The sequence below is a fragment of the Varanus komodoensis genome, unplaced genomic scaffold (genome assembly GCF_004798865.1).
Source record: "Varanus komodoensis strain SLA01 unplaced genomic scaffold, ASM479886v1 scaffold913, whole genome shotgun sequence".
Taxonomy (NCBI): domain Eukaryota; kingdom Metazoa; phylum Chordata; class Lepidosauria; order Squamata; family Varanidae; genus Varanus; species Varanus komodoensis.
In genome coordinates, this window is record NW_025336615.1 from 24,068 (window position 1) to 41,318 (window position 17,251).

The window sequence follows — 17,251 nt, forward strand, 5'->3', positions numbered from 1 at the left end:
CTTTGACTACCGTATTGTTCTTTATCTTATTGTTCTTATTGTTCCTTACTGTTATTACTCCAAGTTGTTTTTCTCTTGTTATATCTCTTTTTCTCTTTTTCCACTTTTCTAAAAAAAAAAAAAACACCAAAAATATTATCTTATCCCTCTTTACTATCCCCTACTTCTTCATTTTTCTTCGATGGCGCAGCAAGAGGCTTTCCGCAAATGCATGGAATGTGGGTCCTAAATGTCCCCAGCAGACCCTCATGATTTATGCCTCAGTGAGGGGCACAGAACAGATAAATGCCGCCATTGCCTCGCGTTCACCAAACAGACCCACAAGAACAGAGAGAATCGCTTGAGAAAACTCCTCTGGGATCAAGCATTAATGCAGTTGGACCAACTTGCTGCAAAATTTGGGCCTGCTCCGACTCCGCCCGCCAAATGCCCGGCTTCTGCCTTGGCTGCTTCTTGCCAACACTCAGCTACTGCCTCAACCACACCTGGGCAATGCCCTGCGGCCACGCCACCCATGCCTCCCATCAGACGATGCGCCCTCACCATCTGGAGCCCAAGGATCTCTTTCTCCCCCACGTAAACAGCGTGGCAGGTTAGATCATTCTTCCCATAAGAAAGGGAAGAAAGATAAGGCGGCCAAACCGGCTTATAAGCCAAAGAGGCATCGGGACTTGGGTTCATCAGCCCCGTCGAGCCCGACGGCCACGTTGGTACCAACACCATCGGTACCAATGCTGCAGGCGGCAATGCAGGTCACTCCACCGGAATCTCTGGGACAGCCTGTTCCCCAACAGGTGCTGCCCTCAATCAACCTGAGGAGCCACAACACGAGTCCATCTCGGACGGAGAGATTCAAGACTCTCCCCCAATGGCTCACTCGCCAACACCTATGCCTCCAACCAGAGCCAGGGACCAGTCTTCCGCTTCTCCACTGCAGTACCGTACCTGTACGGACGAACGTGAGGATGAATGTTTCCAGCCCTACTAAGATTATTTGTTGGGCTGGGCAGACTACCACTCCTTCGGCTTTCATTCGCAGCCAAGGGAACGTTCATCGCCCTCCGTCCATGGGGAAGCTCCATCAACTTCGAGACGCATGCAACCCGAGCGCCCGACTTTACCGGGTAGCTCCTCGTTGGGACCATACCATCTTGAACCCGACTCCGGCTCCGAGGTGGACTCCACCTCTCCCGATGTGGCGATAACATCCCAGGGTCCATCATCTGCTGAGGAACTGCATATCTCTTTCATATCTCTTTCAGAGAGCTCATGTCTAGACTTGTTTGGTCGCTCGAGATCGAGGCACAACACCAGCCCAAGCCGAGCACCGACAAGTTCTATGACATTGTGAGGGGAGAGCAGTCACCTGCTATTGTCTTGCCACTAATCACAACTCTGCGGCAGGCAATGACCCAGCCATGGGATCTGCCCTCACAGCCACAACCCACGGTGTACCGTCTTCGGGAGAGCAACATACCCTTCTTGTTACACCATCCTAAGCCAAATTCCGTTGTTGTGGAGTCATCCCAAGGCAGGGAATCTAGAGGACATACCACCCCTCGGGACAAAGAGGGGAAAAAAGTTGATACCTTGTCACACTGAGTCTACGAGGCTGCTGGCTCAGCCTTCGTATGTCCAATTACGAAGCCAACCTTGCCAAGTATCAATTTTTTATTATGCAAAGACTGAACAACGTTGTTGCGACCCTGCCAGAACAGCAGCGGGATTTGGCCAGAACCTTCATCAAGGAGGGTATACAGGTGGCAATTCAACAATTGTCAACAGCCCGCCACCATGTGGACACTGATTCGAGAGCCCTAGTCAGTGCCATTTCGCTGCGGAGGCATGCCTGGCTGAGAAATTGTAATTTTCCTGATGAGATGAAGAGGTGCATTGAAGAAATGCCCGTCAACGTCTCAGGACTTTTTCACTCGCGAACGGACCACAAGCTCAAGTCCATTCATGAGTCCCACATGACTGCCAGACAGATGGAGCTTCCAGCTCAGCAAAAACATAAGTGGGCCCAGCCCCCCCAGAAACAGTATCACCAACGGTAACAGCACAGGAGGCAGCAACCTCAACATGGCCATCATCGGTTCGACAATGAAAAGTGACAGCACTGATGGGGTGGGCAAACCTCTCCTCCTCCTCCACACCCACCTTTCCCTCTCCCTTTTGGGGAGCGGCTGCCATCACAAGGCCATCACATCTGATCAGTGGGTTCTATCCATCATTCAGCTCGGATACAGAATAGAATTCGATACCATTCCTCCATCGAGCCCGATCCAGCTTACACCACGCTCACAGGTATTGGAGAACGAAGTACAACAACTACTTCATAAAGGAGACATCTGATGGATCTCTAGCTCCGAGGGACTTCATGGATTCTATTCTAGATATTTTATGGTCCCTAAATGGGATGGTGGTCTTCGTCCAATTTTGGACCTCCGAAATGTCAATAAATTTATTAAACCAAAGAAATTTTGGATGACTACCCTTCAAAATATCCTTCCGTTGCTGAGGAGAGGGGATTTGTTCACCTCACTAGATCTGAAGGACGCCTATTTCCACATATCGATCCATCCAGGTCATAGACACCTTCTATTTTTTACCGTTGGGACCAACATTTACGAATTCAATGTTCTCCCGTTCAGACTAGCTGCAGCCCCAAGGGTCTTTACTATGTATGGCCCCAGTCTGTGCGCACCTATGGCTCCAAGGCATCCAAGTTTAACCTTACCTGGCTTATAGTCTCCCAGACCCTCTTGTCAGCTGTTGAGAAAACTTGTTCTTTGCTGGATGATTTAGGACTGTGCATTAACCACAAAAAAATCATCCTTTATCCCGACACAGGTGATCAACTTCATCGGAGCCCATCTCGATTCCATTCTGGAGAGGGTGTTTCTCCCTCCAGCACGTCAAGACAACCTTTGGTCCTCTGTTCATCGGATTTGACAAAACAAGATCGTTCCGGCACTCTCTATTCAGAAACTTCTGGGTCATATGGCTGCCACTATAACCATTGTCCCCTATGCCAGGCTCTGACTACATCCTCTTCAACTATGGTTCAACAGGAATTTCCATCCGCAGTGAGAGTCATCCGACAAGCCAGTTCGACTGCCTCATTCTGTTCTACAGACGTTGACTTGGTGGACTGTTCCGAACAATTTTAATGTGAGTACCCCATTCCAGACGCCTCGCCCAACACTGACTCTTTATACCAATGCTTCGATGATTGGGTGGGGCGCCGTATGTGCGGGACTTCAGTCCCAGGGCACTTGGAACTGGCAAGAGGTGTCGAGACACATCAACTACCTTGAACTCTTAGCAATTTTCAAAGCTCTCCGATTCTTCGAGGACACTGTTTGTCAACAAGTTATTCAAGTCACTTCTGACTTGCGGTGTTCTACATCAACAAACAGGGCGGGGCAAAATCCATAGCCCTAGCTCATCTGTCCATGAACATTTGGGAATGGTGCATCCCGAGGGGTTGGTCCATCTGGCTGGGACCAACAAAGAGAAAGCCGACATTCTGAGCAGACACATGTCGATAACCCACGAGTGGGAGTTAAATCGACAGGTCTACAGTCAACTTTGCCAACTCTGGGGATACCTGGACATCGACTTGTTTGCCACCCACGGGAACAGAGTATGCAAAGTATTCTGTTTCAGAGCGGGCATAGGACCGGGGTCATTGGGAGATGCCCTCATGATCCCATGGTCCGGCTTCAGAATTTATGCCTTCCTTCCTATTCCTCTGTTAACGAAAGTCATTTCGAAGATCATACACGATGGTGCCACGGGAATCCTAATCACACCTTGGTGGCCCCATCAAGTGTGGTTTTCCACCCTTCTTCAAATCTCCAACAATACCTTTCACCGCCTTCCGTCAATACCACACTCAGTCCATCACCCAGACTTAGCCTCACTGAATCTCATTGCATGGCAAATTCGCTGACCAGCGAGACTGACTCGGTACCAAGGACTACTCGAACACTCGGTACCTCTATTTATGAACCCGAGGTGCTGCTTGAAACCTCAGTCCCGATAGACTTTTCTACAGCATTGAGTACTCTAGATCCGGACATTCAGAGAATTCTCCAGTCTGCTCTGCGACCATCAACTAGGAGGTCTTATGCAGCGAAAAGGCGTCGATTCTCATCTTTCGCCAAATCACATTCCTTCGTTCCGGAGTCAGCCTCCATTGAAAATATACTGCAGTTTCTTCTACAGCTACATTGTTCGGGACTGAAGCCTTCATCTATAAAGGTGTACGCAGCAGCAATATCACACTTCCGTGGTGTGATACGGGGTTCATCTGTGTTTTCACAACCTCTCATTAGGAGGTCCCTTAAAGGACTGCAGAACCTCCATCCCTCAATTCGACCTGTCATGCCTACCTGGAGTCTTTCAGTTGTTCTCCAAGTGCTAACAAGACCCCCTTTTGAACCTTTGGCAACTGTCGATCTGTGTCTTGTATCCTGAAAGACGGCCTTTCTTGTAGCTGTCACGTCAGTGCGTAGAGCTAGTGAACTTTGTGCATTGAGAGTAGACCCACCTTATTTGAACTTTCATAAGGAGAAGGTGGTTCTCCAAATGGACTCTACCTTTTTGCCCAAGGTATGCCATTTCATTTGAATCAGGAGATTGTTCTACCAGCTTTCTTCCCATCACCGTCGAACCCAATCGAGAGATCCTTACACACACTTGATGTGCGTCATTGTTTGGCCTTTTATAGATCGCGCATGGAATCTCGTCAGCTTTCCAACAGACTCTTCGTTAAATATTCTGAGCATGACAAAGGATCCCCTATATCATCGCAAAGAATGTCAAAATGGATAGTTCAAACCATTGTATTGGCATATCAACTTGCCAAAATTGACTTACCTGTCGTTCCAAGAGGTCACGCCACAAGAGCAGTAGCAGCTTCTTCTGCCTTTGCCGTGGGAATTCCGATCCAAGACATCTGCAAAGCTGCAACTTGGGCTGCTCCATGCACTTTCACCAGGCATTATCGCCTTGATGTGCGTGCCAGACAAGACTGTTCCTTCGGAAGGGCTGTCCTCTCTGCAGTTCTTCAATGACGACACCGCCCTCCTCCAAGTCTGGTAAACTTGTTACCCATATGTGTGATGCACAGAGGCCACGACGAAGAAAAGCAGGTTGCTTACCTATAACTGATGTTCCTCAAGTGGCCATCTGTGCATTCACACAACCCACCTGCCAGCCCCACTCAGTGTCGGTGAGTGGAATTTTTTTCTGGGTACCATGCAGAATGTTCATGGTTCCATACAAATTTATCTGTACTTCTCTTCCAAAAGGGGGTGAACAGTCGGTCTTTCACCTGGAGAAAATGGCAGACACTCCACTCTATATATAGAACCGAGGGGGAGGGGAGCGGAGTTTTCCCGCCAAAAACTGTTAGCTAACTAATTTTTCAGCCTTAGGCACTGCGCAGGCGCAGCACCCATATGTGTGAATGCACAGATGGCCACTCGAAGAACATCAGTTACAGGTAAGCAACCTGCTTTTTTCCAAATTTGTTGGCATATTGAGTGTGGCACTTTTGCTGCATTGTCTTTTAGGATTTTGAATAACTGAGCTGGAATACTGTTGCTTTCGCTAGCTTTGTTGTTGCTTAGACTTCCTAAGTAAAAGAATACAGTGGACTAAAAAGCACTTTCTTGCTATAACAATTGCAGATGTAATGATTGAGGAAACTACTAAAGTTGACAAGGACCAGCTATATGAAATTCTTTTCAGCCTGTCAGTTTATTATCAGTCCAGACTTATCACAAACAAGCAAGCCTCCCAGAAGTCTCTGCTCATTCTTTCCCATAAAACTACATGTTAAGATAGTAGGAGTAATTATACACTAGCATAACATCACACCACATGACATCATTTACACATATGCTCACATAGTAATATGGCACACCTGTGTGGATTTGTTGTTAATGCACTGGATAATATCCTTTAACTCCAATCACAATGAATAGAGCACACTTAAATATACAGTGAAACCTTGGATTGTGAGTAACTTGGTCTGTGAGTGTTTTGCAACACAAGCAAAAAAAACATTCTAAATTTTAACTTGATAAACAAGCAATGTCTTGCAGTACAAGTATTACTTGCACTTTGCCTGCCGAGCGTCACTTCACAACTGAGCGCCGGTTCTTCTCTCTCTTGCTGTGGGTGTGAGAGTACAGCATCGTCTCTCCCAAACAAGCGAGCTCGCGATCGCTCCTGCCTCCCCCCTGAGCGCACCTGTCTCCCCCGCAAGTGTGCACACACCCACTTCTCCCTGCCCCAAGCATGCCCACTTCAAATTTTTGTGATTAAAAAAAAAAAAGTTACAGAACGGATTAAAATTATTTGCATTGAACCTTACGCGGAAATTTGCTTTGATATACAAGTGCATTGGATTACAAGCATGTTTCTGGCACGAATTATGTTCGCAATCCAAGGTTTTACCGTATTCTGTTGGAACTGAAGTTTTGCATAGTAGCTAAAATATTACGTGGACATATGTCTCCCCACCACCACCACATCACAATTCTAATGAATGTGGCAACACCACAGTGAGTTTTGGCTTTTTGGAACAAACTGCGCAGAGAAACTTTAATGAAAATTTGTGTTTACTTTTCTAGGCCTAGCTGGGTCGTGTTTGGCTCGATTCAGCACTATGCCTTTTCTGTACTGCAATCCTGGGGATGTTTGCTATTATGCAAGCCGCAATGATAAATCCTACTGGCTCTCAACGACAGCCCCTCTCCCAATGATGCCTGTGCAAGAAGAAGAAATCCAGCCATATATCAGCCACTGTTCTGTCTGTGAAGCTCCAGCTGTGGCTATAGCTATTCATAGCCAAGATGTCACTATTCCACACTGCCCAGAGGGCTGGCGCAGCTTATGGATTGGTTATTCATTTGTTATGGTATCTGCTTCTTTTCCTGGTTGGGGTACATTTTTAAAGAAAAATACCATGTGCATTATTTTACTCTCAAGGACTGGTCAGGTCCATACCTGCTTCCCTTCCGCAGTATTGCAGCATCAGGTTTCCTTTGGTCATTTACCAGTAGGGACTTCATATAAACTAAGTTGCCACATGTTGCCTGATTGCTGGATGGGTTTGTTGTCCAGCATGGATATGGCCATCTTACAGTGCTCCAGATTTTTGGGGTGATCTTGATTCCCAAGCCAAAGGATGTGGCAGAGCCCCCTGCCTTTCTCTTCTGCACCAAAGGGAGGCAGAAGCTGGCCTTGGCTCAACCAAAGACATTTCCCTTGCTTTGCCTTCTGTCTGGAGGAAAGAACAGTGGCTGAAGCTTGCTAGCATGGCACTACATGACTAAAGCTGATTCTTATAGCAGGCTCTTACTGCCTTGACAACAGAGCAGCCAAACTCTTCCTATTATTCCTAACTTGAGTGCTGGGGATGTGGCAGTCTTTGCTGCACAACCACCAGAACAACCGTTACTTAATTTTGTAGAAGGTGACTCAGCTTATTGTGCTTGCCAAATAGTAGCAGTTCACTTGCTGTACTTGTATACACTTGTGCAACCCTGTTCATCTTTCTGTGAACAACTGGAACTGTTGGAAGCATGTCAGAATTTCCTCATGTGCTTGGCACTGCTGCCACCACCTTCTTACCAATATCAGGCTGCAGTGAGGAGGAGGCCCTCACTGAGGACCTGCAGGGGATGTGCAGTGGGGAGTGTGGGGGAGGGGTAGAATGTGGCACTAGTAATGATAACCTGGAAGCTCAGGTCCTTAGGAGAGAGAGGGAGGGCCTCAATCTTAGAGGAAAGGGCACCAAAAGTCTTTGAAGTAGATTAGAAACACAAATAAAAAAATAATATTTCTATAATGATTATGTTGATGATGGAAATAGAGAAGGAAATGAGAGGGAAACTGTTGTAGGAGGAACAACTACAGCAGCAGGAGGGAGATTTGAAGAAATTGGAAACTGTGTTTGTGAGGGGGTGAGGGTAGGATAAATTCGAGAAGTATTCTCCACTTAGACCCTCTGGATCAACAAATCCTGCTTGACTCATGTTGCCTCCAGAGCCAGTGCCTGCACTTTTAAGGAAAGCTGTATGATGGAACTCCTTCCAGCTTGGCATGCTACAGCTTTGCTCTCTAGTGAACTGCTGCTCCCATCCTATGCACTGCTGCTGGCATGAGTCCAGCACTGTAGCTGGATAATCAAGCACAGAGATTTTAGGTGAGTTGCAGTGCTGAGGCCCACCTGCAGGTAATGGGATATCAGGGTCTAGGGCTGGGGTATGGGCAGCCAGGGACAAGCCAAGACAAGTACAGCAGAGCCACCAGGAGCAGAGCAACAGAACTTCAGGAAATACACAGTCCCAAAGCACAGTTGAATGCAAAGTCCAAATCACAGTCATGGCACAAGTCAGGAACCAGAGAAATGCATTGGGGCAGAACCAGGATGTGGCCAGGAACAAGCCAAGCATCAAGAACCAGGAGGACAAGCAGAGGTGCGGGTAACTTGGATAGGGTAACAGGGCAAGGAAGACAGCATGGCAGGAGACACAGCAGGGCACAATACACAAGGCAACAGAACCAGACACAGCAAGGGTCAGGCAAGATGCAGATGAACCACAGCTCACAGGAAGCTCTGCATTACTGAGGCAACATGATGTTGCAGGATATGAGTTAGGCAAGAGGCAGATACAACAGCAAGGCAGCATAGAAAGACAGGAAAAAGCAGACAGCAGGAGCAGGAACAGTTAGGCAGGAGGACCTGCACTGCTGAGGCAACATGGTGAGGCAGTGTACACAGTAAGATGCAGGAAACAACAGGAGAGGTCAGGCAGGATGCAGCCACAGCAGCAAATGGGAGACCCTGTGCTGCAAAGGCAGGAGTCAGGGAAGATGCAGGAACTAGGAATAATCAGGCAAGCTGAGACCAGTTTTGGAGGGAAAAACTTGCTCCCAGGACTCCCAGCTGATGCTTGTCAGTAGACTAAGCATTCCAGCGAGGCCTGGGACCAATTTTGCAAACCTGATGGTGGTGGTGGCCACCAGAGTAGCCCAGATCCTGACAGGTGAGGCCCAGTGGTAGTACCCAGCACACAGTTTAGGCAAGTTGACATAGAGGAACAAACTATAGCTCTGTGGTTCCTGTAACAGCAGGCCTTTAACAGCAGGTCTGCACCATGCTAGTGCAGACCACATCATCTTGCATTTGAATAATGTCTTTCTGATTTCTTCTAGCACACTGCAGCTGGTGCTGAAGGAGGGGGCCAGTCGCTGGTTTCTCCAGGTAGCTGTCTGGAAGACTTCAGAGCAACACCATTCATTGAATGCAACGGTGCTCAGGGGACCTGCCACTACTTTGCAAACAAATACAGCTTCTGGCTTACTACCATTGACCATCAATTTCAACACTCACCTTCCCCAGATACACTAAAGGCTGGACTCATCCAAACACACATAAGCAGATGCCAAGTTTGTATGAAAAACTTGTAAAATGGCAAGGAATAAAACTTTGGTGCATATTTAACTTATTACTTTAAAATTTGAACAAGAAATGCATTTTTATTATTATCTGGAGGAACAACCACTGCAAATGCTTACAACCAAGCTGTAGTTTCTGCTGTCCTTCACATTGTTTGCTACTTAGTTTTTGTGTTGATACAAACAAGACTTCTTCATGAGGCTTAACTACTAGGCAAGTTTTAATTCCCTAACCCCTCTGTTGTTCCTCATGTTTCATTAATAGCATCAATTGAATTATGTTTTTGTTCTGTATACTTACCACTGAAAACAGTTAAGTCATGTAGTTCGCAGTCATTCAATAGTAAGCAACAGTTAGAACACACTGCAGACTGCACTGTGATCTACTCAAATAGCAGAAATGCAAGTACCATATTAAAACCTGACAAATGGTACTATAACAAGAGCTTTGCTGAGTGAGGCCCTTCCTCAACTGTAGCCATCTTTTCTAGTTGTAAGACTTTGACTATAAGTCAATGTAAATTTAAGCATATTTTAGGACCTTCTAATCTCAGTGTCAGTTTGACTATGAGGCTTGTTTTCTCACTTTTGCCACAACATTTTAGGGCCATTCTTTTTTCCTTAATACTATCATGCTCTGTTTAATATGCCTAATTCTTTCCCTAGCCTAGAGAATATGAATATGCTTTATGCCCCCCATGACTCCAAATGTTATCTTGAGCATAATGTGAGATTCTTGTGCTCTCTGACCCCAAAACCCACAGAAGGAATTCCCTAAGCCCAAAGTTTAGTCCTTCCTTGGTACTGCTGAAGGGATTTCCAAACCAGCAGAGCTAGAAAAGGGAACTGTATCTCCTCCAGATGTTGTTACAATCTACCTTCTGTCAAATTCAATCAGCCTGGCCAATGTGCAGGAATGGTGTAATCTGAGGTCCAAAACAAACTGGGGGGCTGCAAGTTTCCCAACGTCCCTTAGCTAGCCTCAGATTCCCCACCAGTAGAATATCTCCTGTGCCAAAAATAGAGAGCAGCAGCAAAGGAAGGTGTTTGGGAGATCATGCCTGGACAGCTAATGTTTACTACATTGAATTGCAGGCTGCAATCCAAAGCATTCTTGCTTCCCACTGAACATGACCTTTCTGAGGAAAAATGTTTAAGGCTGTATGGCTAGTCTTTCATTGCTTCTTGGTATAGGGAGAATGGTGGGAAGAGTTAGAATTGCATCTAGGAGAATCAGATGCACACCACTTTTCTCATGCATTGCTACGCTGATGCTCTGGTTCTGTGCACATTTCTTTGGCAAGCTGCACCAAACAAACTTGGACTGCATAACATAGCAAAAAAAAAACAAACTTAGATCTTCAAATTCATTCCTAAGCTCTGAGAAGCAGAAGGAAAAAGCAGAGGAAGAATAAAATCACTGTGAGTGGTTCTCCTCTTGCCTTAATCCTTCCCCACTCCAGAAGCCCATCCCACTGAAACTAAGCTCTAGATCAAAATGTACCCTTTAATTTTGAGTCTCTTTTCCTGCTTTTGTGATAAATGGGCTTTTTGTATCATAAATAAAATACTGCATTTTATAATTTTGCTTAGTGGTTTGATGTTATGCATGATACATTCTGGCATAGAATCTGTAAATATTTCCATAATACATTGGCTGCATTCCATTTATGAGCACTTTTCCCAATCCGCGATTACTAGGGCTTACTACAGCGTAATGATAAGACAATGCTTGCACTATTGTCATCATTCATGGAATTACGGGAGATCAAATGAATTAATGGGGAAAGAGCTATATCGTTAATTCCAACATGTTCTTAACGGTCTACTCTGAGTAAGAGCTTGCGCCTGCCTCAGGTCACGGGGAACATCATGTGGCATAAAACCTTCCCATTCAGTGCAATTGATGAGGGTCTCAGTGCCCTGCCATTGGCCTGTTGAATTCGCGCCTCAATAGGGGGAACACAATCCGTCGACATCCTCCTTACTGTATCGGAGTGGGCGCAACTAATCAGTTATCACACCACTGTCCCCCGTACGTAGAAGCCACAGTATGAATGTAAAACTGAGCAGTCAAGCATCACTGGGGTGCTGTTTTGATTGGAGGGTAACTCTGTTTCCATGTAACAGTAGTTTCCTTCCATTCATAAGCACTTTCCTCAATTTGCGATAACTAGGGGTTAATGTAAGTTTATTGTGTGCGCGTGCACGCATGTGCGTGCGCATGCACACATGAGTGGGTTTTTGCCTGGGAGAATTGGGCGAGTGAGAGGAACTGCAGGACAAACAAGGCAGGGGACCAAGGTAGAGTCTCGGAAGGGATACCAATGGTAGACCAGGAGATGGCCTTGGCGGGAGTCATGGGTGTTGCTGTCAGCTGCGAGAGCTGCGACATGTTCACCCTTCTCCCCCAAGAGAGGCAGGGATACACTTGCCCTTGGTCCAAGATGCCCTGCTAGAAGAGGAGGTGAGGTGCCTGAGGGCCAAGAGAGCTCTCCAGGCCCCCACGGAGCAGCCCCCCTCTGGACAGAGGATTGAGGGAGAGGTCACCGGAGGAGCAGCTGCGGAGACATGGAGGTATGTCACCCACAGGAGGAGGAGGCCAGCACTGCCGCCGCCTCCTCCTCCTCCTCCTCCTGGCACCAATCTGGAGCTGGGAAACAGGTTCTCCCCACTTGGGGAAGCTGGGGCTGATGAGGCCTTGGGGGACCAGCAGGACCCCCGCCTGGGACATCAGGCGGCAAGGGGGCTGCTGCAGGAGAGGTGAGGGCCAGGGCCAGGGCTGCCCACCAGCACCGGGAAGGTACGGTGCCAGGTGATTGTTGTTGGGGACTCCCTGCTGAGGGGCACTGAGGCGGCGGTGTGCCGCCCCAACCTGGAGACAAGGGATGTTTGCTGCCTGCCGGGCGCAGGCATCCGGCATGTGAAGGACAGAGTGGAGTGTCTTGTTCACTCCTGGTGATCCATGTGGGCACAAACAATGTGGCCAGGCAGGGTCTGGTTGGGACCACCAGGGACTTTGAGGCATTGGGAAAGAAACTCGGGGAGCTGAAGGCCCAAGTGGCCTTCTCGTCAATCTTACCTGTCCGAGGATTTGGGCCAGGAAGGGACAGGAGGGCCTCTGAGGTGAACGACTGGCTTAGGGTGTGGTGCCAGAAGGAACGCTTCGGGTTCCTCGACCAGGGCACTCGTATCACCTTTTTAGAAAGGACAGGAAGGGAAAGAGGGGTGGGGGCGTGGCTTTATACATTAGGGAAGGGATAGGATGCAGTGAGATAGAATGCAGCACAGATGGGGATTGGGTAGAGGCAGTCTGGGTGAAACTTAGGGGTTTTGACAGGGAAAGAGACCTGACAGTGGGGGGTATGTCATCGCCCTCCAGGTCAACTTGAGACCCTGGATGATGTCCTGACAGACCAGATTCTAAGGATATCTCGGGGGAGGAACACAGCAATTATGGGAGATTTCAATCTCCCGAATATTACTTGGGAGACTCACTCAGCGGAGACAGCCAGGTCACGTCGCTTCCTAGATGCTATAGAGGGAGGGTTTTTCACACAGTGGGTCCAAGAGGCGAATGGGGGGGGAAACATCCTTGACTTGGTCTTGACCAATAAGGAGAAGCTGAGAGATGAAGTACAGATTAAGGGAGCTCTGGATGCAAGTGATGACTCCATCCATCAGGAGACTGGAGATGTGCAGCAGGTCGAGCACTAGAAGCTGGGACTTCAAGAGGGCCAACTTTGGCCAACTGAAAGCCAGACTGGGGAAAGTCTCCTGGGATAGGTTACTGGAAGGTAAGCGAGTTGAGGAGCGGTGGATGGCACTCAAAAGGGAGGTTTTGGAGGTGCAAGCCTTGACGATACCTCTAAGGTGGGGAGGCAGAGGAGAGTGCCACCATGGAGGCAAAAGGAGGTGGTTAAAGGGATTAGATGAAAGAGGAACCTACGTTGAAAATGGTTACTGGGGGAAATAGACAAAAGGGTATACCGGGAGGAGGAGGCCCGTTGCAGAAGGATTCTTCACAAAGCTAAGGCTGATTACGAGCTGAGACTTGCCAAGAAAATCAAGAGCAACAAAAAGGGCTTCTTTCAGCATGTAAATAGGAAGAGGAAGTGGAGACAAGTGGTGGGACCACTAAATAAGGAGGAAGGAGATCCAGTGACTGATATGAGGGAACAGGCACAGATGCTAAATAAGCATTTTGCCTCTGTGTTCTCCCCAAAGCAGGACGGGGGATATCCGCACAGGAGATTAGATGAGGCTGGGGACTTAAGGGCACAGATTAGCGTCACATCCCCTTAAAGTCGCGGAGCTCCTCAGGGCATTGGACTTTACAAAGGTGCCAGGCCCTCACGGGTTACACCCGAGAGTACTTAGAGAGTTGGCAGGGGTTCTCTCACGCCCACTGGCCTCCATTTTTGAGACCTCGTGGAGAACAAATTAATATCCAGTGAACTGAAGGGTGGCATCAGTAGTCCCAATTTTCAAAAAGGGTAGTAGACATGGGGAATTATAGACTGGTTAGCCTGGTCCATTGCAGGAAAAACAATGGAAAGGGATTGATGGAAATAGAGATCTAGTGATGCTAGATAGTGAAGGGAGGCTGACAGCCACACAACACGGCTTCCACAAAAAACAGGTCCTGCCAGAAAAACCTTGTGGAATTCTATGACAAGGTTTCGAGATGGCTAGATGGAAGGGATGCAGTGGATGTTGGATTTCAGCAAGGTCTTTGACAAAGTGCCCCATGATATCCTGGTGGAGAAACTGAGGAGTTTTGGGATACACCAAAGCAGTGTCTGGTGGATTAGGGCATGGTTGACTAACCATAACCATTAGTGGGAAATCATTGGGATGGCGGCCAGTGATAAGCAGGGTCCCCCAGGGCTCTGTCCTGGGGCCGATCCTGTTTAATCTTTTCATTAACGACATGGAAGAAGGGGTGAACAGTCTGCTGATCAAATTCACAGATGACACTAAAACTGGAGCAGTGGACACAACTGAGGAGCAGGAACTCCAGATCCAAAAGGATCTGGACAGACTATGGAAGTGGGCAGGAGACAACAGGATGGCATTCAATGTGGATGCACTTGGGGCATAAGAACAGGTTTCATTACTACAGGTTAGGTGACAAGTGGTTGGAGAGCAGCACTTGTGAAAGGGACATCGGGGTACTGGTTGACTGCAGGCTAAACATGAGTCAGCAGTGTTATGCTGTGGTCAAGAGGGCGAATGCCACCCTTGGTGTGGCTTCTAGATCAAGAGAGGTATTACTACCACTCTAAACGACTCTGGTGTGCACGCAATTGGAGTGTTGTGTTCAGTTTTGGGCCCCTCATTAAAGAAAGGATATAAACAAGTTATAGTCAGTGCAGCGTAGGGCCACAAGGTTGGTGGCAGGTTTGCAGGGCATGCTGTATGAGATGAGACTGAGGGAAATGGGTCTCTTCAGCCTGGAGAAGAGGAGACTCAGAGGGGATATGTTGGTAACATACAGGTATGTGAGGGAATGTTACATGGAGATGGGTAGAGACCTGTTCTCCCCTGCATAGCAAGACAGGACACGCTCCAATGGAGTAAAGCTAAGGGAGACAGGGTTCCATTTGGATGCCAGGAAGCACTTCCTGACAGTCAGGATCCCAAGGGTGTGGAATGGGCTTCCACAAGAGGTCGTGGAGGCCTCATCAGTGCGGGTGTTCAAGGATAGGGTTGGACGTCCACATGGTGGGCATGTCGCGAGTGGAGCCGGCTGATGGCCCCGGACACCCCTTCTGATTAACTCTGTTTCTATGTTTTTTATATTGCATAAAACCTTCCCATTCAGTGCAATTGATGAGGGATTCAGTGCCCTGCCATTGGCAAGTAAAATTCACGCCTCCACAGCTGAGAACACAATCCTCCTGTCGACCTCCTGCTTACGGTACAGAGTGGGCACAACTGGTTTCATCGGGAATCACACCACTGTCCCCCGTATGTAGAAGCAACAGTAAGAACGTAAAAATGAGTAATAACGCTTCCCTGGGGTGCTGTCTTGATTGGAGGGTAACTCAGTTTCCATGTAACAGTAGTTTCCGTCCATTTATAAGCACTTGCATCAAACTGCGATTACTGGGGCTCAGTTCAATGTCAAGATAAGACAATGCTTGCATTCTTGGTCATCATTCATGGAATTACGGGAGTTCAATTGAATTGATGTGGAAAGAACTACACTGTTCAATTCCAGCATGTTCTTAAAGGTCTACTCTGAGTAAGAGATTGGTCCTGCCTCAGGTGGCGGGGAACATCTCAATGTGGTATGCAATGTTCCCATTCAGTGCGATTGATGAGAGTTTCGGTGCCCTGCCATGGGCAAGTCAAATTTGCGCCTCAACAGGTGAGAACACAATCCGTCGACATCCTGCTTATGGTACCAGCAGTTTCCTCTCAAATAGCAGTCAAACCTTGGGGGGTGCTCTTTGAGAGGAAGGAAACGCGAAATGTTTCTAAGTAACCTTGATTGCATTCCTCTTATGAGCACTGTAGCCAAACTGCGATAGCTGGGGCTCAGCACAAAGGAATGCTAGGACGACACCTGCTCAATTACGAGATTGCGGCAGCCTCATTTCACGGGGAGCATCGTAACGTTGGGAAAAATCTTCTCAATATTTGCTATCATTGAAGGTATCAGTGCCCTGGCTGGGGGGGGGGGGGGGGTCATAAGTCCACGTCTCATTTCACCGACACACAATGCACCGATTTCCTCCTTGCTGAAAATTTGGGGTCACAACTGGTTCCAAGAGAAATCTCACCTCTGTCCATTATTCCCAGAAGCCCCAGTATGAACATGACACTGAGCTTGGGCCTGCCGCAGTAAGCAGGGAACATAGAAATACGTAGAAACACCTTCTCATTCAGTGCGACTGATGAGGGCCTCGGTGTTTTGCCATAAGCTTGCCAATGCTGGGCATGAGTAAGCCTGAACGCAATCCATCGACATCCTCATTACTGTAAGTGAGCGGACAGAACTGGTTTCAACAGCAATCTCACCTGTCTCCATTCTTCCCAGGACCCCCGGTATCGTCACACTTAGCAGTCAAACATCACTGGGTTGCGATTTTGACTAGTGGGTAAAGCTGTTTCCATATGACGTTGGCTGCATTCCATTTATGAGCACTTTACAACATCTGCCATTACTGGGCTTAGTACGACGTCAAGATAAGACAAGGGTTGCACTATTGGTCATCCTTCGTGGAATTGAATTGATGGGGAAAGAGCTATACTGTTCAATTCCAGCACGTTCTTAAAGGTCTACTCTGAGTAAGAGCTTGCGCCTGCCTCAGGTGGCAGGGAACATCTCAATGTGGTATGAAACCTTCTCTTTCACTGCAAGTAATGAGGGTTTCGGTGCCGTGCCATTGGCAAGTCAAATTCGCGCCTCAACAGGTGAGAACACAATCCGTTGACATCCTGCCTATGGTACCAGAGTGGGCGCAACTGGTTTGATCAGCTATCACACCACTGACCCCCGTGAGTAGAACCCACAGTGTGAATGCAAAACTGAGCAGTCAAGCACCACTGGGGTGCTGTTGTGACCAGAGGGTAAATCTTACATTTTCCATATAACAGTAGTTTCCTTGCATTCCTGCAGACTTTGCTCCTTTTGTTATTACTTAGGGTTACTGCAACGTACTGCTCATACAATGCTTGCAGTATTGTCATCATTCCTTGAATTACGGGAGTTCAATTGAACTGACGAGGAAGGAGCTATGCCGATCAGTTGAGACAG

The 17,251-nt window shown here is 47.8% G+C and overlaps 1 protein-coding gene across 1 annotated transcript; it reads left to right on the forward strand.

Moving 5' to 3' along the window:
• The first annotated feature begins 5,022 nt into the window (after positions 1-5,022).
• LOC123017354 (collagen alpha-2(IV) chain-like) lies at positions 5,023-11,068 on the forward strand. The gene is made up of 3 exons (XM_044418635.1): positions 5,023-5,108; positions 6,643-6,937; positions 9,241-11,068. The coding sequence occupies exons 1-3, from the start codon at positions 5,023-5,025 to the stop codon at positions 9,493-9,495; spliced, it is 636 nt and encodes a 211-aa protein (XP_044274570.1). The 3' UTR covers positions 9,496-11,068.
• Positions 11,069-17,251: the final 6,183 nt, after the last annotated feature.

Excerpts from the sequence above, each read along its gene's own strand:
- LOC123017354 (XM_044418635.1), top strand. The coding sequence starts at position 5,023 with ATGTGCGTGCCAGACAAGACTGTTCCTTCGGAAGGGCTGTCCTCTCTG. Across the intron at positions 5,109-6,642 it reads ACCGCCCTCCTCCAAGTCTG|TTTTCTAGGCCTAGCTGGGT; the intron begins GTAAACTTGTTA and ends ATTTGTGTTTAC. Across the intron at positions 6,938-9,240 it reads TTGGTTATTCATTTGTTATG|CACACTGCAGCTGGTGCTGA; the intron begins GTATCTGCTTCT and ends GATTTCTTCTAG.